Here is a 22,110-nt window from a genome sequence, read left to right on the forward strand (position 1 = left end):
AAAATTAGGAAAATAAAAATTATTCGATAATTTATTGTAAAGGAATTCATGAAATTGGCGCGCGAATTTTCGCTTGAAAATGGCAACTCTATTATGTTTGAAAAAAAGGTAAAGGATATAAATACAATTAATAATTTTACTAGGTAATCATAATTTTTTTATATAATAAAATTATAAAGAATTTTCCAATTAATAGAAAGAAAGGACCGGAAATTATACATTAAATTTTAGTTTGCCATTTTGCAGAACAGACTGATTCGCATAACAGTCTAAATGTTAATTAACATTTTTGCAACACTGATTCGTGCTTTTTCACGAAGTGCATTTCACGACCGCTAGCTTGCAACACTTTAGCTTTTCCGCCTTTTTTCGGTCTTTTCCGTTTCTGGTTTCCAGGTAAGTGGACGCAAGCTCCTACCAATTCCCCCGAAAGGCTCCTGCAAAATTCTAAAAAAAATAATTAAAGCCATCGATTGATTTTCCAAGTGATAATTAGTAAGGAAATAGTAAACCAGCAAGTATTTTGCCTCATTTAGGGACATTTTCCTTTCGTAGAAAAGTGAAATTCGAATTTTATTGCGAAACTGAACGCGGCTGTTTGGTGTGAGGCTGTGTGAGTGCAATTGCAATGCCGGCCGGTGTCTCATGAGGTTTTGCATAATAGACAAGTGAAAATATTGGCCTCCACTGCGTAAGTGGACACATGTAAGCCACAATTTCAGAAATCGGAGCTCCTGTGTGTCTCGGGGAGCCTCCAGTTTCGGGTAAATTAAACAACTTTAGGAACGCGGCGGAAAATTTCAAAATGGCGGCGTGCAAAAAGTGCATACATGTGTGCGAGTGCTTCCATGAGAGTGGACTTGATTATTCATGTTGCTTCCTTTCCCACGCTCTTGCGTACAACTTTATTGGAATTTTTGCTTAAAAATATTAAGATTATTGCACACATGCTGTGCAGATCCCCTGTCAGATTTTGGTGTTTTTTTTTTTATTTTTTCATGTACACATGAGCGATTTGCCTGCCAAAGTATTTTTACACATTGTACATGAGTCTTTTCTTTCAATTTGCACTTCGATGCAAGCAGAGATTTAAAAATAACATGCGGGGAAAATTCTGCAAGTAAAATTTGTCACTGGGGTAAAAAATAAATCACTACGCCCTTCGGCTGTGTGTGTGAGGCTTTCTCTTGCCTCTCATTTCCTCCCGTTGATGCAGAAGAGCCCCCCCAGTGCAGTACGCGGCCATTTCTACACATTGGGCTCTCCTGTCTGTTCTCCTTGTCCTGCTCTTTTGGGTCTCTCTGTGTGTGTGTGTGTGTGAGTGTTTTGCAGTTTTCACCCTTTGGAATCGCGAATTTTCTGGCGCATGCCGATGCTGGTTCTGGTGCTTTCAAGGCGTCATCATTCCATTGATTCTTTCACCATTTCTTCACAAAATTGCAAGTGCTATCCCATCTAATCCCATCTGATATTAAGCCAGACTTGGCCATTTTTAGCATAACTGCCTTCATAAAAATATTAAAAATCTCTAATTAAAAAAAAATTGCACGTACTTTTTGTGGGAAAAGATTTAATCTCTTGTGGGAAGCCGGCCGGCAGCACTCTCCCTCCTGGACTGACACAATGTTTTCCGCATTTCCCCGGGCTTGTGGGGTTAATCGTCTCTGCCCGGAGAGTGCATTTTCTCCGATTCGCGGACTGTGCCGGTGACTGTGCGCGTTCTGTTCGTTTCCCGTCTGGGGCTCGTCGTATATTGATTTTTCGGCCGGTGCAGGGCAACCAAAAACCGGAGATATACCGGAGACTGGTAGTCTTCAGCCGACTTTCTCATTGTCCGGGTCTAGAGTACGGGCTCAGCATTAAGAAAATCAATTCTGTGGGTGTAATTTTCATTTTTTTTCTTTGAAACCCTTTCACATTGCAGGTGATTGCGTCTAGTGGACTTGTGAGGTTTTTGATAGAAAATCAGCTCGTTCAGCTTTTAGAGAATCCTAAAAAACAGGTGAGTCTTTACTCCATAATTTAAGCGACATGAAAGGGGGGAAATCAAGCTTTTTACCGGCATAAAAATAATTAAAAAAATTACTCATATTTTATATACAATTATAAGACAATATACTTGAAGAAATTAGTACTAAAAAGTTAATATATTACTTAATAATGTATATTTTTGGGGTGTATACTTTCTATACATATATGCATGTCCATCGATGTATATAAAATGGATTTGGTGTGTACACCACAATGACATGACCACCCACACCCACAGCATACACTTGTACGTCACACATACAACTGCTCCCTTTAAATTTTCATTTGAAATATTGAACGAATCTACACCCTTTTACCTTTGCCCCCTTTTAGAATTCACTGAAAATATAAATCTCTTGTTGAGAACAACCTAATCGCGGCAGTTAAAGATGGGAAAGGAGAAGATCCATATCAACATTGTGGTCATTGGCCATGTGGACTCCGGAAAGTCGACCACCACCGGCCACTTGATCTACAAATGCGGTGGCATCGACAAGCGTACGATCGAGAAGTTCGAGAAGGAGGCCCAGGAGATGGGCAAGGGCTCGTTCAAGTATGCCTGGGTGCTCGACAAGCTGAAGGCCGAGCGTGAGCGCGGCATCACCATCGACATTGCCCTATGGAAGTTCGAGACGGCCAAATACTATGTGACCATCATCGATGCCCCCGGCCACAGGGATTTCATCAAGAACATGATCACCGGCACCTCGCAGGCCGATTGTGCGGTGCTGATTGTCGCCGCCGGCACCGGTGAGTTCGAGGCCGGCATCTCCAAGAACGGCCAGACCCGAGAGCACGCTCTGCTGGCCTTCACGCTGGGTGTGAAGCAGCTGATTGTCGGCGTCAACAAGATGGACTCGACCGAGCCGCCCTACAGCGAGGCCCGCTATGAGGAAATCAAGAAGGAAGTGTCCTCCTACATCAAGAAGATTGGCTACAACCCGGCTTCGGTCGCCTTCGTTCCGATTTCCGGCTGGCACGGCGACAACATGCTGGAGGCCTCCGAGAAGATGCCCTGGTTCAAGGGCTGGACCGTGGAGCGCAAGGAGGGCAAGGCCGAGGGCAAGTGCCTGATCGATGCGCTGGACGCGATCTTGCCGCCACAGCGCCCCACCGACAAGCCGCTGCGCCTGCCCCTGCAGGATGTCTACAAGATTGGCGGTATTGGAACGGTACCCGTTGGCCGAGTGGAGACTGGCATCCTGAAGCCAGGTAAGTCAGGCCAGGCTATTTTCTTTCGTGTGGGTTGGGGGTGCTCCTTCGATTATTTCATTCATGTATCCCTTTGAATTTGGGTCGCCGGTGGGTGACAGTCAGTGGTGAGTGGTGAGTGGGTGTCGTCTCCAACCGAGGCTCGCTCGACGAGTCCTTGCGCATGTATGCATTATTAAACGAACGTCTCCGACACGAGAGCGGAACACTCCCACCACAAAGCCATTCGGTTGAATAGGCAGCCTACACCACACAAAGGAATTGGCTTATTTTCGTCGATATACGTCGATTATCTTGAAGGGGGATAAACTTACTTACCTAAATATAACCTCTTGCTTCCAATACAGGCATGGTGGTCAACTTTGCTCCGGTCAACCTGGTCACCGAGGTGAAGTCGGTCGAGATGCATCATGAGGCTCTAACCGAGGCAATGCCCGGCGACAATGTCGGCTTCAACGTCAAGAACGTCTCGGTTAAGGAACTGCGCCGCGGCTATGTGGCCGGAGATTCCAAGAACAATCCACCACGGGGGGCTGCTGATTTTACTGCTCAGGTGGGTCTTTCCCTTTTGACCAGAGAACTAAAATAATAAAATAATTACGTTTTATTTATTTACGTCGTAGGTTATTGTGCTGAACCATCCTGGCCAGATTGCCAATGGCTATACTCCGGTCTTGGATTGCCACACGGCTCACATTGCCTGCAAGTTTGCCGAGATCAAGGAGAAGTGCGACCGTCGTACCGGCAAGACCACCGAGACGGAGCCGAAGGCCATCAAGTCGGGCGACGCGGCCATTATCCTGTTGGTGCCGAGTAAGCCGCTGTGCGTCGAGAGCTTCCAGGAGTTCCCACCGCTGGGACGCTTCGCTGTGCGCGACATGCGTCAGACCGTGGCCGTTGGCGTTATCAAGTCTGTTAACTTTAAAGAGACTACCTCGGGCAAGGTAACAAAAGCCGCTGAGAAGGCACAGAAGAAGAAATAACTAGGGTGCCAGCAGAACTTAAGCAACAGCAACAGCAACAGCAATGGCAACATAACCATCAACACCACCCGATCCCAGCAGCAACAGAAACAGCAACAGCAACAGGAACAGCAAGTTGTACTCACACATGTCAAATTTATAATATCCACTCGACGATCAAAAGCAAACCCCTGCTCTCTGGCAACTAATACACCAATTACTACTATTAACTGCTGCCGGCAGATACAGATATTATACACAATCGAGCAGATACTACGATACATAATAACCAAATATACAATTAGCGAAGTTAAGGGCGGTAGAATACAGCCGGAATCTGTCCAGCTCCTCCCAGGATCAGTTTTAGTCGCCGCCTTCTCTCTGGTAGTCTACTGCATCTATCTTAACTTGTATCGCCATCGCAAGTCCTTCCGCAGGAAACCCAGGCAGGCAATGTCGTGGGAATTGTCGACAGGATTAGCGTTCGCTGGAGCACAGTCCGTGCTGTAGCCGCCTGCCCCTTCGATATTATATATAATATACTCATCTAACTAACTTTACACTTGATTAGCAGCCACAACACACACACACATCCTGTCGTGATCATCCACCAGTCTCGAATGGATTTTAAACACTTTTTATACTTTTTTGATAAGTCAGGTCGAGGCATTCGATTTAAAATCTATTACACGATGTAATTTCCGAATTTAGTTTTAAACCATGCCCATACACTACTCTCCCTTAAAATATATGAAAATAAACAAAAAAAAAAAGACTACATTCGCGATGAATTCAAAATTTCTCTTGAAACCAAAAGACAAATGCTTAAGAAGTATTAAAAAAAATCAACAATTACACACATAATCATGCGGTTTTTGAAAACATTTTTAAAATGTTCGATCCAGCCTCATTTTGCATTTGCATGCCACTCATACCACACATCACATACATACGTTAACCACTTGTCATTGCCCCATAACCGTCATAAACACGTTACATTTTCACAATCTGAATTTATATGAATCGTAAACAATTGTAACCGACACCAGAACAACTCATGGATACAGAACATGTTGCTTAATACAAAGATCTTTTAAATGATGAGAAAAATAAAGGAAGCTTAACCGTAAAATACAAAATACACAAAACTCTTTTATTTTTTTGTTATTTAATGCGGAAGGAATACTAAGTTTTATGCAAAGATTTTAAACAATCCTATGACTGTTTCCATTTTTTACAAATTATACAGCAAACTATGGGATTTTTATCGCCTTTTATAACAAGATATTTGGAAAAATACTTAAAAATTGTTTTAAAAAAATCAGAGATATTTAAAGGGCTATACTTTATTTTAAATTTAAAATAATTTTTTTAGTCTGATTAAATAACATAATTCAGTTTTCGCATTAGCTAGCAGCTAATCTAACGCTAGATAGTGCTAAACTTAAAATATTTATTTTAGTGCATTTTTTTTTTTACATTTATACACCTAGTTTATGTTTTTTTGGAGTAATCAAATTTAATACCTAAACTTTAAATTCACTTTTGAAATTGACTAAAATTCTGAAACATTTTTCACCCTTGGTTATCGATCGTTTCGAACAGAGGGACTTCATATTTAAAGTAAACATTTTTTAACTAATATAAAATTATGGAATTATGATTTAATAAGGAACTTTAATAAGCTGACGTTCTAAATTATAGAGTATTAAAAAAACTTAGTTTTCATTCGAATATAAAATTAAACCAAAATTTTAAATAGTTGGTGCCTGCATGTTCCATTATTTTATACATTTTATCCAAACATTTTGAAAATCATTTAAAAAATGACAGAATTCTGCCAAAAAAAAGCTCAAATTGGTAGCCCTGGCTGTGAAAAGTGTTACCCATGACGTGCAAAAGATTAATTAGTGCTGCCAACTAACGTGAATTGCCGAAAAATGGTAACACTTATTTTTAAACATCGTCCACCCCTGGCTTGCAAATGTTAGGCACCATCTTGGCACTCTTCTCCATTATTTCCGTAGCGATGGCCAACAAGGAGCGTACTTTCATCATGGTCAAGCCTGACGGCGTCCAGCGTGGACTCGTCGGCAAGATCATCGAGCGCTTCGAGCAGAAGGGCTTCAAACTGGTCGCCCTGAAGTTCACCTGGGTAAGCAACTAATTCGATTAAGATAAAATCAATAGCGGACACCGGTGCACGAGAGGTTATCTTCGGATCTAACCTCAAATGGCGGTGCAGGCGTCATCAGATTTGACATGTGTCTTGTGGAGGTCATAGAAGCAATTAAGAGATAACATTGCAACCCGTTTTTATTTTGTAATCACTACAGGCCTCCAAGGAGCTGCTGGAGAAGCACTATGCTGATCTGTCCAGCCGCCCCTTCTTCCCCGGATTGGTCAACTACATGAACTCCGGCCCAGTCGTCCCCATGGTTTGGGAGGGTCTGAATGTGGTCAAGACCGGCCGCCAGATGCTCGGTGCCACCAACCCCGCCGACTCTCTGCCTGGTACCATCCGTGGCGACTTCTGCATCCAGGTCGGACGCAACATCATCCACGGATCCGACGCCGTCGAGTCTGCCGAGAAGGAGATCGCTCTGTGGTTCACTGAGAAGGAGCTGGTCAGCTGGACTCCAGCTGCCACCAACTGGGTCTACGAATAAATGCATAGAGTTCGCATTACTCAGTCTCTCAGCCTAATTTAAATACAGAGATTCTTCAAAAGAAATAAAATTCCACAACACACATACATATACTTATTAGAGAGAAAAATAATGGTTTTTAGTTATTACTTATGTAACGGGTATAGTAAACATGGAGGACTCTGAAAATCGATCCGGGAAGTAGCTTCTTACCCCCTCCAAGACCTTTGCTTTTACGAGGCCGTCTACATCTGTACCTTGCATCGGCAGCTACATATATGTATGTATGTTGGATTTTAAAAATACATTCACAACATACAATTATTAAGTCATTTATTAGACCAGAAACAAAAACCCGGCACTTATTTTTGTTAGTTTTCCGGAGGTTCGGTTTTAATTTTGATATGTGTGTCTAGATTTTCTACTTTGATATTCGCCTTTGAATCAGTTTTGTATTGCATCCACGGATGCGTAGGATTTGCCGGCGGTAGCACCCATCCACGGGGTATACAGGACGCTCCTTTCCTTTGGCTTATATAAGAGTCCCATATGGTTCTAAAAAATCCAAGTACTTAACATTATTTACTTTGAAATGTTAAATATAACCTTACCGATTCTTCAGGAATGTATTCTTGTTTTCTCTGCCCTGTTGGATACCTGCTCCAAATAATACCATGTCCCATTGGGCTTCTATGCTGGATTCCTTCTTAGAACTATGGATGTTGTCACTTTCGCATTCATTTTCAACTTGTTTCCATACGTTTCGCATGCGGGATAGTTTCTGGCTCAAGGCGACCGTGTCCCCGCCTCGGGATTCACACAATTTCTCGAGAAGATCAAAGGTCTGTAAAATGGAAGCTGCATCCTGTCGCTTTTTCAGGTAAATATGTTCAGCCGGTTTGTTATTGCTGGGAGCAGTGCCAGGTTCGATTTTAATTGGATCTATAATCTTCACATCTTCTGATTTTTTGGCTTTCAATCTCCGTTTCTTGTTTCTTTGTTTCCCCAAGCGATGCCGGCGTTTTTTATGTTTTGTTATGCCGGCTACTTTACGGGCATCTACTTGGTCAAGTGCATCCAACAGGGTTGTCGTGCGTCGCTGTAGCTCTTCCGCCTGTCCCAAATCAAAATCCGATGGTTTGGCATTACTAAGGTCCTCTAGTTGAGCTAAATTATCAAGAATATTCGTTATACTCTCTTTAATTTCGCTTAATTTCGGTCCTTTCTTCCTAATTGTTGCCATTTCTTATGACCAGTGTTGTGAAAACGATTTAGGACACAGCTGGTTGTGTTTTGGTTAGTTTTTTTATTTTTAAAATTCAACACAAAGATTTTAAGGATTAAGATTTTATATTTTAAAGATTGTATCAAATACTTGAAATTTAAGACTGTCCCGCAGCTGGTGGGGCACGAAATGAGGTACAAAATTAATTGGGTTTAAATGCTATAAGAGGGAATGTGCGGCTGTCGGTTGAATTTACAATCCTAGGACAGTTTTGGCATCACTTATAACTTCCGCGGCCTTGGTGTAAGCCTCCGTTTCTTTGAGATCCTCCTCGTCTTCCAGAAACTTCTTCAATGTCTCGAACTCCCTTATGAGTCTGCAATGTCATTGAAAAGACGTTAACCTTGTTTTAAACATATTGTTTTTCTGTGAAATACCTTTTCTTTGAGTCTGGAACCATCATCTCGCATTCCATAATGACCTCCTCCTGCTTGCGCAGCACATGTTCGTCAGCTCCATCATTCCTGAACTTTTCTAAACGGGATCTCTCCGTGCGGACCTCCTTTTCATAGACGGTCTTCTCCTTGGCTAAGCGTTTGACGACTCCTGTCTTAATTGTCAATTGGCGAATACGTGGGTCGGCCATTTCTGTGCTTCTGCTTGTCTATTGATATCTCGACTAAAGTTAATTATGCCCAACAGGGGAGTATATAGTATGAATCACAGGTATTTTATGGAAAAGCGAACAGCCGGTAGAGATTCTTGCGATTTGTTGTTTTTACAAAGGCCGCCTGTGACTCAGAGATAGGGTAGCCACCACCTCTCAAAAAACCCGAAATTAAGTGAACCGTTGCAAGACGTTAATTTGAAATATTGCCGCCTCGGTATTCACTACAAAGATTCAATTTATGGCGGGTTTTCGATATCGTAGTGGATCAAGTGGTTTGCCCTTTATTTAATATATAATTAATTTCATACATACTATATATTGACATTTTATCCGTTGATAATAAAAAAAATATTAGTTTTAATATCCCGACTTAAACACCAGAATAAAAAGTACCTGCAGTCACGGTCCGATCTCTTTTATATGCCGATTAGATTAGATCAGCGTTATCAAACTACGTGACAAAAACAAGAATTTACAAATAATATATACAGTTTAAATATGCAAATGCTCTATGTGAATCATTTCGTCCCATCCAATTTCGTCAACCCATCAGCGTACTGGAACTCAGGACTGTTCTCATATTCGCACATGTCCAAGGCGATGATGCAACTTTCCTTGACCACTCGCTTGTCGTCCTCCGCGTAACGATTGAGGATCTGAATGCAGTCCTCGGTGGCAATGGCTCCCAAAGCTTCCGCGCACTCATGACGCACCATTTCGTTCTCCAAACGGTCTTCGAGGTTCTCCTGCAGATAGGGAATGCTGCAGGGTTCCTGTAGTTGTCCAAGTACAAAAGCCACCTCATGGCGGAAGAGGGCAGACGAGTCCTTCAATCCCTCAGCTAGAGCAAGAACGCTCTCCTCGGTACGCAGGTTCCTTAAGCTAAACATAGCTCTGTAGCGATCGAATAAGCTCTGCTTGGCATCCAAATAAATGGCTTTCAGTTCAGCAACTGTTTTTTCTCCTGAAGTTGGAGGCGAAGGGTCAACGGAGGCATACGGATTGTTGTCATCCACCTTCTGACCGCTCTGAAGCCAACGCACACGATCAAGAGCAATCGCACATGTCTCGGCCACTTCCACAACAGGATCCTTTTTGTACTCCTCCAGAATGGGCAGCACATCTGGGTGTCCAATGGCTCCCATGGCCTCTGCCGCCTCGTGTCGCACCATTGGCTCTTGGTTAGTGTCCTTTAGCACTTTGGTGAGTATGTCGAGGGCCTGGGTGTCCTGCATTTGGCCCAAACAGTACGCCAATTCGTGTTTAAGCAGAGCCGAATCATCGTCAAAAGCTTTGCTTATTGCCTCGATAGCCGTTCCTCCTCCAATGTTCTTGAGGGTGAATAGGGCTCGGAAACGTTCCTTAAGGGGTCTCTCCTTATTATTCAGGACTCCTCCAATGGCTCGAATCTGCTCTTGGGAGACCATTTTGAATCTGAGCAATGAATGTACTTTGTAAATAAAGTAAATTTACAAAGCCGCGTGGGAACCTTGTGCTGACGTTTTCCAGCACTGATTTTGAGATGGGTCTTCAAGAGTCGATAGACTTAAGGGAGAAAATTCGCCCCAACTTATAAAGAAAATTAAAAAATATATTCTTCTTAACATTAACAAATAACGTTAAAAATATAATATTTAATATTAGGGATTGTCCAATTTTACACACTACCATTCACAGCGAACGCTCACAGGACGTTACCAGCACTGACAAAAAGGCCGCACCGCCACAAACGGCATTGCGCAGCACTACATAGGAAGAAGCAGTTGAGTTACGTTTACCAACGGCCAGGCGCGATAAAGAAACAAGAAAAAACTGCGAAAATCAAGCCTACTAACGCCAATAAAAATAAGCAATACTCGACTAAGTGTATTGCCCCTCTCAAGCAACTAAAAAAAACCGGTACCTTTTAAGGCAAGTGCTCGCAAACGGCATTTGTAAAAGTTGCGCGTTCACGGTATGCCCTGCGTGGCGTGTGTGTCGAGTTACCTGTAATTGTGTGCGTGGAGAGGAGCGAAGCGTGGAACGCAGAGTGGAATAAACTCGCCAGCGCCAGTCGATAGCTTTTTAAATTCAGATATTTCGCAATCAGTGGACCAGCATAATTAGCAACTGCAACCGAAAAATGTCGGAGGCAAGCATAGATCAAAAGCCGGAGGCCGTGCCGGCGTCCGCAGAGGAGACTCCAACGTCATTGGATGAGAAAAAAACACCCGTAAGTAGCGTACATATTTAGTGACAATTAACAGCACAGCGATAACCCACACAAGCCTAACTATACAGGCTGAATTGTCTGCGGTGTTTTTCCAAAATGCCCCATACAATTTTCTGCCTGCATATGGAGTACAATTTTAGTGCATATCCAATTTTGTTTTATCGCCAGTTTTCTATTTACGTTTATTTTTTTCCATTTCCGCGCCACCCTCGTGTGCGCGCGCTTTTTCATGTCCATTTCCAACTTCCCCCCCTGAAGCCATGGTCGTGTGTGTGTGTGTGTCTGTATACGTGTGTATTACTCGCTCGAATAAAGAGGCAATCGGGGTTTCTCTTTTGGGCTTACGTTTTGCCGCTGCCGTTGCCGCTGCCGCGTCTCGTTTGTTTTTATTTTTGCTTGTTCTCTTTTCGACTTTTTGTTGTTTGCTGTACTTTGTCATACACTGGCACAAACACTGTGTTTGCGTTTGCTTTTTGTTTTTTTTTTTTTTTGTTACAGCCTCTGTGTGTGTGTGTGTATGCTACATATGTATACGTTGCGCTCCAAATTCGATTTAAAATTTTTAGATGCTGACTATTGATAGACCCAGCAGCAGCTCTTCCGATCGACAGTAATTAGTGCGGGTTCAGTTAGGGTTTACTTGGATTAAATAGGCTGTAACAGCTTTGTGTTAGTTCACAATTGTTTACGTCTGGAAATTGGGATAAAAGTTGAATCGGGAAAGTGTGTTGGAGAGGGACGGAAGCAGGAATACAGTGCGTATTGGCTATGGCGGACGTCAAGTGAGAGTTTTATGAGGTAAAATTAAATATGGGTTTAATAACTTGATGTATAGATTAAACTTTAAAAAATATATTTTTTTTTTTGTAATAACTGTACTTTAGAAACCCCCTACTAGATTTAAAATTAGTTAATTAAACTGCATTATTTTTTTTTCCAATACTCTTGAAACTAAATTTTAATATAATTTTTATTTTTGCAGAAGCGCACTCCCAAACGCCGGTCGTTCATTGAGCGGGCACAGCGGGAAAGCGAGGAGCTGGTACGAACAATGGGTGGCAGTTTAGAGCTCGAGGGCGGACGGCGCACGCGATCCAGTACTCGCGGGACTCCGACACGGGCCGCCGATACAGTGACGCCGCCACCAAGCAAGAAAGCACGCACCTCACCGGCATCGACTACCAAGGCTAGTGGTGGCGGCGGGAAGGGTCGCGGGGCACGCAAGCTGGACGTGGGCGCCGAGGAGCCTGAGCCGGAGCCGGAGAAGGTACAAACACCAGCAAAGGCAAAGGTAAATACACCACTGATTTCTTTGAATTTGTTTCAACTAAAGAGTAAACAATCTTTTCAGACACCAGCCAAAAAGGAAAAGAAAGAGGTGAAAAAAGCTGAAGTGCCGGCTAAAGAAGAAAAAGCAGTGGTTGAGGAGGTTGAAAAGGTAGACAAGGTGGAGGAGATCAAGGAAACCAAGGAAACAGATGCCACAACAGCCGCTGATCAACCGGATGCTGTTGGAGAGTTACCAGCGGTGGCAGAGGAGAAGCAAAACCACATTGATGAAGCCAAACAAAGCACCGAAGAGCCAGAAAAAGCTGAGGCTGAGGTTGCGAAGGCGGAAGACGCGCCGAAAACCAACGATGCTGCAGAGAACGGTGCTGCGAAAGACACTCCTGCTGCTGTAGATTCCGAACCCGCCGCCATGGACGTGGACGAGGAGTCTCCCGCTGCTACACCTTCTGAACCTGCCGACGCACCTGCAGTGGTTGAAGAAAAAACGGAGGAGAAGGCAGAACCGGTCGTACCTGTTGCGGAAAAGCCTAAAGACCCAGTGGAACCTGCTAAGGAGCCCACTCCAGAACCCATGGAAGTGGATGCGAGTTCAAAGGGTAGTTCGGACACCGCCCAAGTGGACACGCCAGCTACAGAGGAAGCTGTTGCTGAACCAGTGACCGAGTCGGCTGTCGCGGCGGAGTCCACAGATGCCAGTGAAAAGGTGGATGAGGTGGCCACAGAGGCCAAGGAAGTTGTGCCAGAAGTGCCCGCTGTAGAAACCAAGGAAGCCGAGAGCACAGTCGAATCGGCGGAGCCCAAGGAAGTGAGCCCACCCGCTGCCGAGATCAAGGAAGCGGATAGCAGTGAAGAGCCCAAGGTTGTCGAGACTTCCGTGGCCGAGTCCAAGGAACCTGAAAGTACAACGGATGAGAATGCCACGCCTATTGCCGCTGAGGTTCCAGCCGCCCCCGCCATTAATGATGTCAGCAAGCCCGTAGTAACGGTGGCAGATGATGCCAGTGCTGTAGTTGCGGAAAGTCCCCTGAAGGAAGCGACGATCATAAGTGAAGTGAAAGAACCCAATGTTAATGGTATGAGAGCCGAATAAACCACTAGATCTATGTTATTAATGCATTACTCTATTATAGGAGAGCCCAAGATCGTCAACAGTTCGGCCGAAGTGGCAGAGAACGCAGCGCCAAAGGTCTGTAACTAGGCCGACCGATCCACCGATGGACAACCAACAACTGTAATGCGTTTGAGGATGTGTACAAAAATATCTTCAGCTCGCCCGCCGGGTCGGTGAGGATGTGGCTAACGATACGCAAATATTTAAGAGTTCCCCCCGTCTTTAATCCAACACCCACATACTGTTATGATTTTTTTTACAATTGACTACTTTATTTCGTACTCAATAATAACTTCAATTTGATGATAGTCCGTGTCTTCCGGTTTTTGGTTGACACGAGGGACGACATAGGCCGCAATCGATGCTGGACTTTCAATGTTGCACTGTGCGCGTCAACTAAACAGACATTCAAAACAGAATAGAGTAGTTTCGATTATTAACACACACACACACCCACCCATCCCACCCGCCCCTTTTCCCGAAATATACACAGCAGACAGATTGTGAAATTGCATCTAAATATAAAAAGTATGTGTATAATTAATCAAATCGGAATCAAACAAATTATACATTGTCGGAATGTATGTAAAATAGATGTTTTTAAATTGTAAGACACTAATATCTCTAATTCTTAAACGCAATTGGACAAAACTCAAAAACAAAATAAGTAAACTAAAAAAACTAAAAAGCGGAAAGATTTATACCCATCGTAATGCAATATGAAAGCTCCGCGGCTATTAAGGATACGTCTTTATGCATACCTTACCTTACACCCTTTTTGAATATATTTTTGTATTTCAAACATGTTTTATTTGAAGCATTTAGTTTTAACGTATAACCAGGATCCGATTTGCAATCGGTAATTACGGATGAGCTCATTGGAATTTGTTGTTCTAGCTAAAATGTCCTTCCAGGCGGTTACTCCTAACTGAATTCGTAAATACATGCTAGACTAAAGCGCAAACTTTTTCAATGAAAAATTTAAAGGAGAAACACACAAATTCGTATAATATAAAATATATATAAATACAGCAAAAGCGTAAATTAGTTTTGGAAGCTGTTGCAACTGAAATGATCAGTCAGACCGTTTTTGTATGTAGCTTTTCTTCTGTATAAGGCATTCTTCATTTAAATATTCTTTTGTAAATAAATCTTAAAAAAATACAAGAGAACCCAAAAGTGTTTGTCTTTTTTTTTTGCTTCATAAATAATGGATTGGACTTTTTATTTAGATTCTCATAGGCTCTTGGAGCTCTTTATTTCTATATAAGGATTATTCCTAAGTCTATTCTATTCTAATGAAATGTATTTTACAAATGTGATGATTCTTAGGCATCGATCTCTATGCCGTTCGGCTTATTCTTGTTTTCGTCTTCGGGCAGAGGTGCCTTGAGGGGCAGCTCCTCCAGTTCAAGGGTCGGACCCGGTTGGTTTAGTAAGTTCCTGACAAAAGGTGAATACAGTTTGGGGTTCTGCTTCTCGTCCTTGCTCGTGGGCCACACATAGCTCATGGGAATGGCCCAGCCAAATACCAGAATGGCACCCAGCACTTTGTACCAGTAGAAGGAGATGTCGTAGATGGAGAAATCACGGTCACTGCTAAAAGCCGTGGTTACAGCTTTGGGCGCATCTAGTGACGGGACAGGAGTGGTCACAACCTGGGTGAGGTTGTTGTTTCTGCGAATGACATTAAATAAATAATCCAATTGCAAACCTTTGTAATGAAATTTTTACTTACATAGCTCGCAAGATGACCTGGAAGTTACGGGCTTCGCACTTGTCCAGACCATTTGGCAGTGTATCGTAACGGATGAGCCCCTCCTTGAAGTTCAGCTGTCCGTTGAAGATGATCCACAACATGGTCAGGACACTGAAGGCGATGCCTGTTACCGCTACCTTGGCATTGCAGCGCGGCACAAACATTCCGAGCAGGAATACTCCGACAACAGCTCCCGTATTGATGCCCGTTATTGTCCACATGGTCTGGATGATGGAGTTGAAGTTCTGCACCACTAATCCGGCGCCAACGCAATAGACACCCATCACCACGATCACCATCTTCATGATGCCATTTGCCCGGGCGTCTGTGTGCCTGATGTGGGGCTTTACGTAATCAAAGTACACCACTCCGGCGAATGAGTTCAGATTGGCGGAGAGGGAGCTGAGGGAGGCGCTGAATACGCAGGAGATGAATACACCAGGCATGCCCATGAGATGGCCCATGATGTCCTGGATGAAGAAAGGCATCAGCTTGTCGGGTTTACTGACCAGCTGAAAATAAACCCGCGGGTGTTAGTATAGTTTGAGGACTTTAACCTTAGTTCCATAAAAGTCATGAAGATGTAACTGCGTTACTAGTTAATTCTACTACTTGTCAGTCTTAACGAGCTCTTCAAAATTGAGATAAGTATTTGATAAGTGTCTTACCCCGGCCTGAATGGGATCGCACCCGTAATAGTAGGCAAACATGATGATGCCCGCAAAGCAGGTGAAAGTCATAATAAGCAGGAAGCCAATTCCAGCCATAACCAGGCATCTGCAATAAAGATACGAAGTGTTAGGAAATTCTCGAGGCACCTTAGTCCATTGCTAACCTTTTGGCGTGGTTGTACGAAGGCAGCGACACGATTCTCTGGACACAGCATTGATCCAACCCCACTTTGCCCGTCCACATAAGCAGGCCACTGAAAGTGCCACTCCAGAAAGTGATTCGCAGGCGGGGATCCAGCGAGAAGCTAACCAAGAAGTGAAATAATTACCTCATGTATTATTTAATTTTAATAAACTTACTTGAAATCAAGACGTCCACCAGCGGAGGCATTTTCAAGGACAGTGCCTAAGCCACCAGTGTTTATGGTACCCAGAATGGCCACTAAAATCACGGAGATCAGCATAACAGCACCTTGAACCACATCTGTCCAAACGACGGCCTTAATCCCGCCCAGCATCGTATAGAAGACACAAACCGAGCAGGCCACCGTATTGATGAGGTGAACATTGTATCCCGTGACTGCAAATGAAAATGAATTTTAATTTTGCCACTCCGATCCGTGTGATTAAAATCAATTTTCATTATACCTTGGGAGAATGCCAGTGCAGGGACGAACATATAAACGGGCAGCATCAGGAATTGGTTCAAGACGAAGGTGATGGTCACCAGTTGGCGGGTGCGCTTGTTGAATCGCATTTCAAGGTACTGGAATCATTTAAAAAAGTCAGTTAAAGTCTAAGATATACCCTGTTACACTTACCTCGTAGCAGTTGGAAACTCCATTTTCATAAAAAACAGGAACAATTACATAGACTAGGATGGGTATGGCGAAGATCATAGCAAGCATCACAAATATGATGTTAAATCCGAATGCGTAACTATCCGCCGGAATGGACATCATGGCTACTCCGGAAAGCTGGCTGAAATATGATGGACAAATATTATTATTTTGCCTCTGAAAAGGGGGCTCGATGTTAAATACACTTGAAAAGGTTAAATAGGAATGTGACAACTAAGCTGAGTCTCCTGGTTTATGGACTCACTAACTGGCGTGTGCTGGTTTTACTGGATAGATAAGATGGACTACCAGATGGGCAGGTTGTATCTTTATCTTTAGTGACGACATGGAAATTTATCGAAAAATGACAGAAGACTCACCTCGAGACTAGGGAAACGGCCACCGGAAAAGTGGGCATCTTTTTGCCACCCTGCAGATACTCCTCGGTGGTGTTCTTGGCCTTCGAGAAGAAACCAAAGTAAACTCCTATTCCCGCAGAGGCACTCAGCATTATGGTGAAAACCACATAATCCGTAATGCTGAACCGCAGATCCTCAATGGTCTCCGCTGCGGCAGTGGCTACCGTACTTGCCAAGACGCTGGCTGTGCTCGCCATCCTTGAAATATCCTTTCCGGATTCTAGACTCCGTAAAAAACTAAAAAAACGGAAAAGCGGTAGTTGCACGTCCGGATGCTGGGAGCACACTTGTGAAGCTCGGTGTGGAACACCTCGTCTTAAGTAGCGATCTCCACGTTATCTTGTGACGATATCTGCACCTGTCTAGGTGAGTCGTAAATGGAGCAGCCACCTCGTAAATCAGGAGTGCTCCTTATCTGTCTTACAGAACACAGAGGAAGAGACTAACTTAACCAGTTTCATCTGAAATTTCAATAGTCCATCTAATTTTCATCCTCTAAAGTGGGCGTATACCTTCGACTCATAGTATTTTTTACAACGAGTGTGATGATCTTCATCTATCATCTGAAGTGGGAGAACTCCTTTTCCAATTAAAGTTTCTTTTGAATCGTTTTTTTATCTTCTGTCTTCTGACGTTGATAATAAAAGTCATAAACGGGGATCTCAGAGTTATACGGTTGTCGTACGCATCTGCGAGTCTAAAAATAATACAAATTGAAGTTGGACCTTCAGTTGCCCTCTGGGACGTTCAACTTGGATACGGTGACGAAAGGTGCTATAGGTAGGATTATACGATATTTTATTGGTTATTTCGGTTAACATTTTCAACAATTAACAAATTATACAGCACTTTAATTCTGTTTTGAAATTTATAGACTATAGAATAAACTTACCATTACTTAAAGTAGTCCTTTTGGTTAATTATTTTTTATATATTCCTGTAAAAATCCTTAAAATATCATTTTAATTCATCAAATATAATTTCTGCTTCTCTACATAATTCACGTATTTTTTTATCAGTATTAACATAAAGCTCCCCAAATTAAAGCTGACTCATTAGGAATTTTTCCACTACCTTTGGAGCAGTAGAATACATATTTTTCTTAAAACACCACCACTACCACATAGATAAGAACTGGAACGGTCAGGATCATGGAAGATTTTATCCGTAGAGAGGAACAATGCACCCACAACGCTACCCGGAGCATTAATATACTTTTAATTAAATATTATCACTAGGTTCTGTTAATGATTTCCGCAAAAAAGGGGGCTCGAACATGATTTGATTAATTTCACAAGGTTTGGGCCAAAATGCCAATTCATGTAAGCGCACCTCAGGTTTATGGATTTACGAACTTGCGGGCTCATTTTGATAAGATAGATTAAATGGACAGACGTAGTAGGCAAATAGATAGATGCGCTGGAAATGGATATTATCGCTATGGGGAATAATCTTTATGGGCCTGTGGCGGGTGTCTGCCTGCCGTTGCCTGGGATTGGTGGTGACGACACGATAATTTAATCAAATTGGCTCCCGGTACACTCACCTCGAGGTCAGGAAAATGGCCACCAAGAAAGTGCGAACAATATCTCGAAATCCATAAATCAAGAGGAATTTTAAGGTTAATTTCGCATCACAGTTGGGGATTAATTTTTGCTCTTACATTCTTGAGTCGTATCTTATATTCCAAAAGTATTCTTAAATGTTAAATAAACTTTGTTTGGCAATCTGAATTATCAGATAGAAGAGATCAGATATAAAGAAAAATACTGCTGCCTACATTTTAGGGCATCCGTTGGATGCTATTTAAGTTATATGATTTCGATCGTTTGCATAGATTATAATTGATATGTGTATGATACAATCTTTTTAAGTTAAGGGTAGGATTATCTTCTTTAAAAAGGAATCTTTAAGCGACTGCCCTGTCGATTCGTTGATCGCTTCTATCATTTTCAATTGAAATCATCGAGCCTATTCTTTGGGCATAGTTTTTCTGCATATTTTTTTTGTTTCTTTCTAAATTCTGATAAACTTCTCGCTTCAAATTAAAGTACTATTACTAATACATAAAGAATAGTACCCCCTCTGCAACAGTAAAAAAAAACTTTAGGTTAATTTGTTAAATTAATACTCCTGTTATATTTCAGCCTTCCATTAAAATTAATACAAGAAATTAGTGTTCGAGTCCAGCTTCTGTTTATTTTCCATTGGGATCTATCCGGAGATCTGGGATTTCGTTGACTTGTGTCCCTCGCAGGGGAACTTCCTCCTGTTCCTGTCCTGCCTTTGGATGGGTCAGGTACTTTCTCACAAACGGCGAGTATAGCTTGGGATTCTGTTTCTCGGTTTCATCCGGTCGCCAGATATAACTCATGGGCACGGCCCAGAAGAAAATCAGAAAGGTTCCTAGTACTTTGTACCAGTAGAATGAGATGTCGTAGAGCGAGAAGTCCCTGTTGCTGTCAAAGGCAGTGGTGACTGGTAGTCCTGACGGGGGCTTTGCTGTGACTGGTGTAAAGTCGGTGTGGTTTCTAAGGAAAATATTCAGGTTAGATATAAAATTTATTTAAAAAACTTTCAGCACTTACATGACGGCTGAAATAATGTCCAGTCCACGGGCTTCGCACTGGTCTAAACTGTTTGGCAATACGTCGTACTTGATGAGCCCGGTCTTGAAGTTTATCTGGCCGTTGACAATGATCCACACCATAGCGATTACGCTGAAAATAATACTGGTCACAGCTGTCTTGGAATTGCATCGCGGCACAAACATTCCCAGAAGGAACACCCCCACAACAGCTCCCGTGTTGATGCCCGTAATGGTGACCACCGTCTGCAGGATGGAGTTGAAGTTCTGCACCATGAAGCCTCCGAGGATGCAGTAGCCACCCATCACCACCACTATGATCTTCATGGACCAGTTGGCTTTGGCCTCTGTGTGCTTGATCCAGGGCTTGATATAATCGAAGTACATCACTCCGGCCAGAGAGTTGAGGGTAGCCGACAGGGAACTCAGGGCAGCGCTGAAGACGCAGGAGATGAAAATTCCAGGCATTCCTGCCAGATGACCCATGATGTCCTGGACAAAGAAGGGCATCATTTTATCCGGTTTGCTGACCAGCTATCAGGATTAAAATAGAATGAGTATATTTTGAAAATTAATATTAAAGTAATACTTACACCGGCCAAGAGGGGATCGCATCCGAAGTACCTCGCGAACATAATAATACCCGATACTGTGTTCAGTAAACAGATGATAAGAAAACCAATGCCAGCAATAATCAGCGACCTTCAAATAATAGTTTAATAGATTAGTAATTACTAAGAGTTCAGAAGTATATGTGTATAGAATACATACTTCTTGGCATGGAAATACGATGGCAGTGAAACAATTCGTTGGACACAACTTTGATTCAGTCCAATATGACCTGTCCACATGAAGATGCCTCCCATGGTGGCACTCCAGAACGTCATACGGATACGTGGATCCAAACGGAAGCTAAAGAACGTAATCTTTTTATAAATATAAATCCACTCAAATAATGAGTAAAAATCTTACTCAAAGTTGAGCCTGCCGCCTTGGGAGGCGTAATCTATAACGGTGGAGACACCTCCAGTACGGATCGTGCCCAACACTCCCACGGATACAACGGAAAGTAGCATAATGCTGCCCTGGACCACATCGGTCCATACCACCGCCTTGATCCCACCCAACATGGTGTAGAAGATGCAAATGGAGGAGACCATTATGTTGATCAGATGGATGTTAATGCCGGTCACTAAAAAGCAAGTTTTGACTAAAAATGTTAGGAAAGAGTGTATAAAAACCCACTTACCCTGGGAAAAGGCTAAAGATGGTATAAACATGTAAACAGGTAACATCAAAAATGAGTTCATCACAAAGGTGGCTGTCACTAATTGGCGAGTACGCTTATTAAATCTCATTTCCAGGTACTGCAAATTAAAAAATATATATTAGTAAATAAATAATCTCTTATACAGAGGGCATACTAACCTCATAGCAATTGGAGACATTATTTTCGTAGAATACAGGCACTATAATATAGATTAAAATGGGAACCACAACCACCATAGATAGGACCACAAATAAGTAATTAAATCCGTAGGTATAGCTCTCGGCGGGAATGGACATAATGGCAATGCCAGACAACTGACTGTAAGATATAAAAAAGCATTATTAATTATGAATTAGTTTCTATTTTGTTACGTAACCATCGTTATGACTATTTGAGGAAATCCTTGAGTTATTCTAAGAACACGGTTGACGTAAATCTTTTTTACAATTGAATGATAAAGATAAGGAATGACGGAATCTGGTAAAATCCACTTGCAAATGGATATTCTCACCTGGCCACCAAAGATATGGCAATGGGCAGGGTCTGCATCTTTTTTCCGCCGCGCAGATACTCCTCGGTGGTGTTCTTGGACTTGGAGAAGAATCCAAAGTAGACGCCTATTCCCGCCGAGGCACACAGCATCACAATAAAAACCACATAGTCCGTGATAGCGAATCTTAGATCCTGCGATGTGGCCGCAGCGGCGGTGGCCATTGTGGCGGCAGTGGACATCCTTGCAGGGATTTTACGATAATAATTTTTCACAAATTCTTCCTTGGCGTGTGCATATGGCACGGATGCTGGGCTAACACTTAAGGCCACCCTGGCCTGGTTTGTACTTAAATATCACTGCGCCTCTCCTCGGAGGCGCCTCCTTATCTGAACTTGGTGTTGCCCCCGTATATCACCCGTGGGCTTAGCGCTTCACTTATCTGTCCTGCATGCCGCTCTTATATTGTATTATTTGTTTACCTGGCCTCTGGTTCTCGCGCCCCCACATGGCCCACAGTTTCATAAGGGGCTGGGGGGATACTATATGGCTGCTAGACGAGGAACTTGAACTATAACTCCGTATAACTAGGTTTGCTAAACCAACTTTGTATGGAAACATTTAACTAAAAGATAGGCGACTTGATTTATACACTTTCTAGCTTTGTAAATTTGAAAGGTTAAAAAAAAGAGTTAGAATACGATTACTGGTATT

The 22,110-nt window shown here is 42.8% G+C and overlaps 8 protein-coding genes across 8 annotated transcripts; 3 read left to right on the plus strand and 5 right to left on the minus strand.

The window, feature by feature from the left end:
* The first annotated feature begins 1,918 nt into the window (after positions 1-1,918).
* Positions 1,919-5,344, plus strand: LOC6505630 (elongation factor 1-alpha 2). Its single transcript, XM_014905252.1, has 4 exons — positions 1,919-2,002; positions 2,365-3,243; positions 3,591-3,796; positions 3,867-5,344. The coding sequence occupies exons 2-4, from the start codon at positions 2,421-2,423 to the stop codon at positions 4,224-4,226; spliced, it is 1,389 nt and encodes a 462-aa protein (XP_014760738.1). The 5' UTR covers positions 1,919-2,002; positions 2,365-2,420; the 3' UTR covers positions 4,227-5,344.
* An 823-nt stretch (positions 5,345-6,167) lies between these two features.
* On the plus strand, positions 6,168-6,960 carry LOC6505631 (nucleoside diphosphate kinase). Its single transcript, XM_001964535.4, has 2 exons — positions 6,168-6,360; positions 6,542-6,960. The coding sequence occupies exons 1-2, from the start codon at positions 6,190-6,192 to the stop codon at positions 6,872-6,874; spliced, it is 504 nt and encodes a 167-aa protein (XP_001964571.2). The 5' UTR covers positions 6,168-6,189; the 3' UTR covers positions 6,875-6,960.
* Positions 6,961-7,169: 209 nt separating this feature from the next.
* LOC6505898 lies at positions 7,170-8,140 on the minus strand. The gene is made up of 2 exons (XM_001964534.3): positions 7,465-8,140; positions 7,170-7,408 (listed from the first exon to the last, which is right to left on the minus strand). Exons 1-2 carry the CDS (start codon positions 8,094-8,096, stop codon positions 7,225-7,227), a joined length of 816 nt encoding a protein of 271 aa, XP_001964570.1. The 5' UTR covers positions 8,097-8,140; the 3' UTR covers positions 7,170-7,224.
* On the minus strand, positions 8,140-8,856 carry LOC6505897 (tubulin-specific chaperone A). The gene is made up of 2 exons (XM_001964533.4): positions 8,516-8,856; positions 8,140-8,454 (listed from the first exon to the last, which is right to left on the minus strand). Exons 1-2 carry the CDS (start codon positions 8,722-8,724, stop codon positions 8,331-8,333), a joined length of 333 nt encoding a protein of 110 aa, XP_001964569.1. The 5' UTR covers positions 8,725-8,856; the 3' UTR covers positions 8,140-8,330.
* A 291-nt stretch (positions 8,857-9,147) lies between these two features.
* On the minus strand, positions 9,148-10,270 carry LOC6505896 (deoxyhypusine hydroxylase). The gene has a single exon (XM_001964532.4). It carries the CDS (start codon positions 10,173-10,175, stop codon positions 9,267-9,269), a length of 909 nt encoding a protein of 302 aa, XP_001964568.1. The 5' UTR covers positions 10,176-10,270; the 3' UTR covers positions 9,148-9,266.
* Positions 10,271-10,456: 186 nt separating this feature from the next.
* On the plus strand, positions 10,457-13,834 carry LOC6505633 (neurofilament heavy polypeptide). Its single transcript, XM_001964531.4, has 4 exons — positions 10,457-10,960; positions 11,943-12,251; positions 12,312-13,323; positions 13,381-13,834. The coding sequence occupies exons 1-4, from the start codon at positions 10,871-10,873 to the stop codon at positions 13,446-13,448; spliced, it is 1,479 nt and encodes a 492-aa protein (XP_001964567.1). The 5' UTR covers positions 10,457-10,870; the 3' UTR covers positions 13,449-13,834.
* A 754-nt stretch (positions 13,835-14,588) lies between these two features.
* LOC6505895 (sodium-coupled monocarboxylate transporter 2) lies at positions 14,589-17,348 on the minus strand. Its single transcript, XM_001964530.4, has 8 exons — positions 17,011-17,348; positions 16,613-16,772; positions 16,440-16,557; positions 16,152-16,371; positions 15,956-16,096; positions 15,789-15,897; positions 15,100-15,632; positions 14,589-15,038 (listed from the first exon to the last, which is right to left on the minus strand). The coding sequence occupies exons 1-8, from the start codon at positions 17,244-17,246 to the stop codon at positions 14,690-14,692; spliced, it is 1,866 nt and encodes a 621-aa protein (XP_001964566.1). The 5' UTR covers positions 17,247-17,348; the 3' UTR covers positions 14,589-14,689.
* Positions 17,349-19,160: 1,812 nt separating this feature from the next.
* LOC6505893 (sodium-coupled monocarboxylate transporter 1) lies at positions 19,161-21,981 on the minus strand. Its single transcript, XM_001964529.4, has 8 exons — positions 21,418-21,981; positions 21,065-21,224; positions 20,886-21,003; positions 20,609-20,828; positions 20,408-20,548; positions 20,230-20,338; positions 19,638-20,170; positions 19,161-19,580 (listed from the first exon to the last, which is right to left on the minus strand). Exons 1-8 carry the CDS (start codon positions 21,636-21,638, stop codon positions 19,247-19,249), a joined length of 1,836 nt encoding a protein of 611 aa, XP_001964565.1. The 5' UTR covers positions 21,639-21,981; the 3' UTR covers positions 19,161-19,246.
* Between the last annotated feature and the right edge of the window lie 129 nt (positions 21,982-22,110).

This window comes from Drosophila ananassae, chromosome 2L (genome assembly GCF_017639315.1).
Source record: "Drosophila ananassae strain 14024-0371.13 chromosome 2L, ASM1763931v2, whole genome shotgun sequence".
NCBI classification, from domain to species: Eukaryota; Metazoa; Arthropoda; class Insecta; order Diptera; family Drosophilidae; genus Drosophila; species Drosophila ananassae.

What these genes read in the sequence shown, in the direction of transcription:
- LOC6505896 (XM_001964532.4), bottom strand. Translation starts at nt 10,175, where the DNA reads ATGGTCTCCCAAGAGCAGATTCGAGCCATTGGAGGAGTCCTGAATAAT.
- LOC6505631 (XM_001964535.4), top strand. Translation starts at nt 6,190, where the DNA reads ATGTTAGGCACCATCTTGGCACTCTTCTCCATTATTTCCGTAGCGATG. An exon ending in TCGCCCTGAAGTTCACCTGG is followed by an intron (nt 6,361 to 6,541) that starts GTAAGCAACTAA and finishes TAATCACTACAG; the next exon opens with GCCTCCAAGGAGCTGCTGGA.
- LOC6505898 (XM_001964534.3), bottom strand. Translation starts at nt 8,096, where the DNA reads ATGGCAACAATTAGGAAGAAAGGACCGAAATTAAGCGAAATTAAAGAG. An exon ending in AATACATTCCTGAAGAATCG is followed by an intron (nt 7,409 to 7,464) that starts GTAAGGTTATAT and finishes TGGATTTTTTAG; the next exon opens with AACCATATGGGACTCTTATA.
- LOC6505630 (XM_014905252.1), top strand. Translation starts at nt 2,421, where the DNA reads ATGGGAAAGGAGAAGATCCATATCAACATTGTGGTCATTGGCCATGTG. An exon ending in GACTGGCATCCTGAAGCCAG is followed by an intron (nt 3,244 to 3,590) that starts GTAAGTCAGGCC and finishes CTTCCAATACAG; the next exon opens with GCATGGTGGTCAACTTTGCT. An exon ending in CTGCTGATTTTACTGCTCAG is followed by an intron (nt 3,797 to 3,866) that starts GTGGGTCTTTCC and finishes TTTACGTCGTAG; the next exon opens with GTTATTGTGCTGAACCATCC.
- LOC6505633 (XM_001964531.4), top strand. Translation starts at nt 10,871, where the DNA reads ATGTCGGAGGCAAGCATAGATCAAAAGCCGGAGGCCGTGCCGGCGTCC. An exon ending in TGGATGAGAAAAAAACACCC is followed by an intron (nt 10,961 to 11,942) that starts GTAAGTAGCGTA and finishes TTATTTTTGCAG; the next exon opens with AAGCGCACTCCCAAACGCCG. An exon ending in GAAAGAACCCAATGTTAATG is followed by an intron (nt 13,324 to 13,380) that starts GTATGAGAGCCG and finishes ACTCTATTATAG; the next exon opens with GAGAGCCCAAGATCGTCAAC.
- LOC6505897 (XM_001964533.4), bottom strand. Translation starts at nt 8,724, where the DNA reads ATGGCCGACCCACGTATTCGCCAATTGACAATTAAGACAGGAGTCGTC. An exon ending in GTTCCAGACTCAAAGAAAAG is followed by an intron (nt 8,455 to 8,515) that starts GTATTTCACAGA and finishes ATGACATTGCAG; the next exon opens with ACTCATAAGGGAGTTCGAGA.
- LOC6505893 (XM_001964529.4), bottom strand. Translation starts at nt 21,638, where the DNA reads ATGTCCACTGCCGCCACAATGGCCACCGCCGCTGCGGCCACATCGCAG. An exon ending in GCCATATCTTTGGTGGCCAG is followed by an intron (nt 21,225 to 21,417) that starts GTGAGAATATCC and finishes TATATCTTACAG; the next exon opens with TCAGTTGTCTGGCATTGCCA. An exon ending in TCGTATTTCCATGCCAAGAA is followed by an intron (nt 20,339 to 20,407) that starts GTATGTATTCTA and finishes TATTATTTGAAG; the next exon opens with GTCGCTGATTATTGCTGGCA.
- LOC6505895 (XM_001964530.4), bottom strand. Translation starts at nt 17,246, where the DNA reads ATGGCGAGCACAGCCAGCGTCTTGGCAAGTACGGTAGCCACTGCCGCA. An exon ending in TGCACTGGCATTCTCCCAAG is followed by an intron (nt 16,372 to 16,439) that starts GTATAATGAAAA and finishes TTTCATTTGCAG; the next exon opens with TCACGGGATACAATGTTCAC. An exon ending in GGTGGACGTCTTGATTTCAA is followed by an intron (nt 16,097 to 16,151) that starts GTAAGTTTATTA and finishes CTTCTTGGTTAG; the next exon opens with CTTCTCGCTGGATCCCCGCC.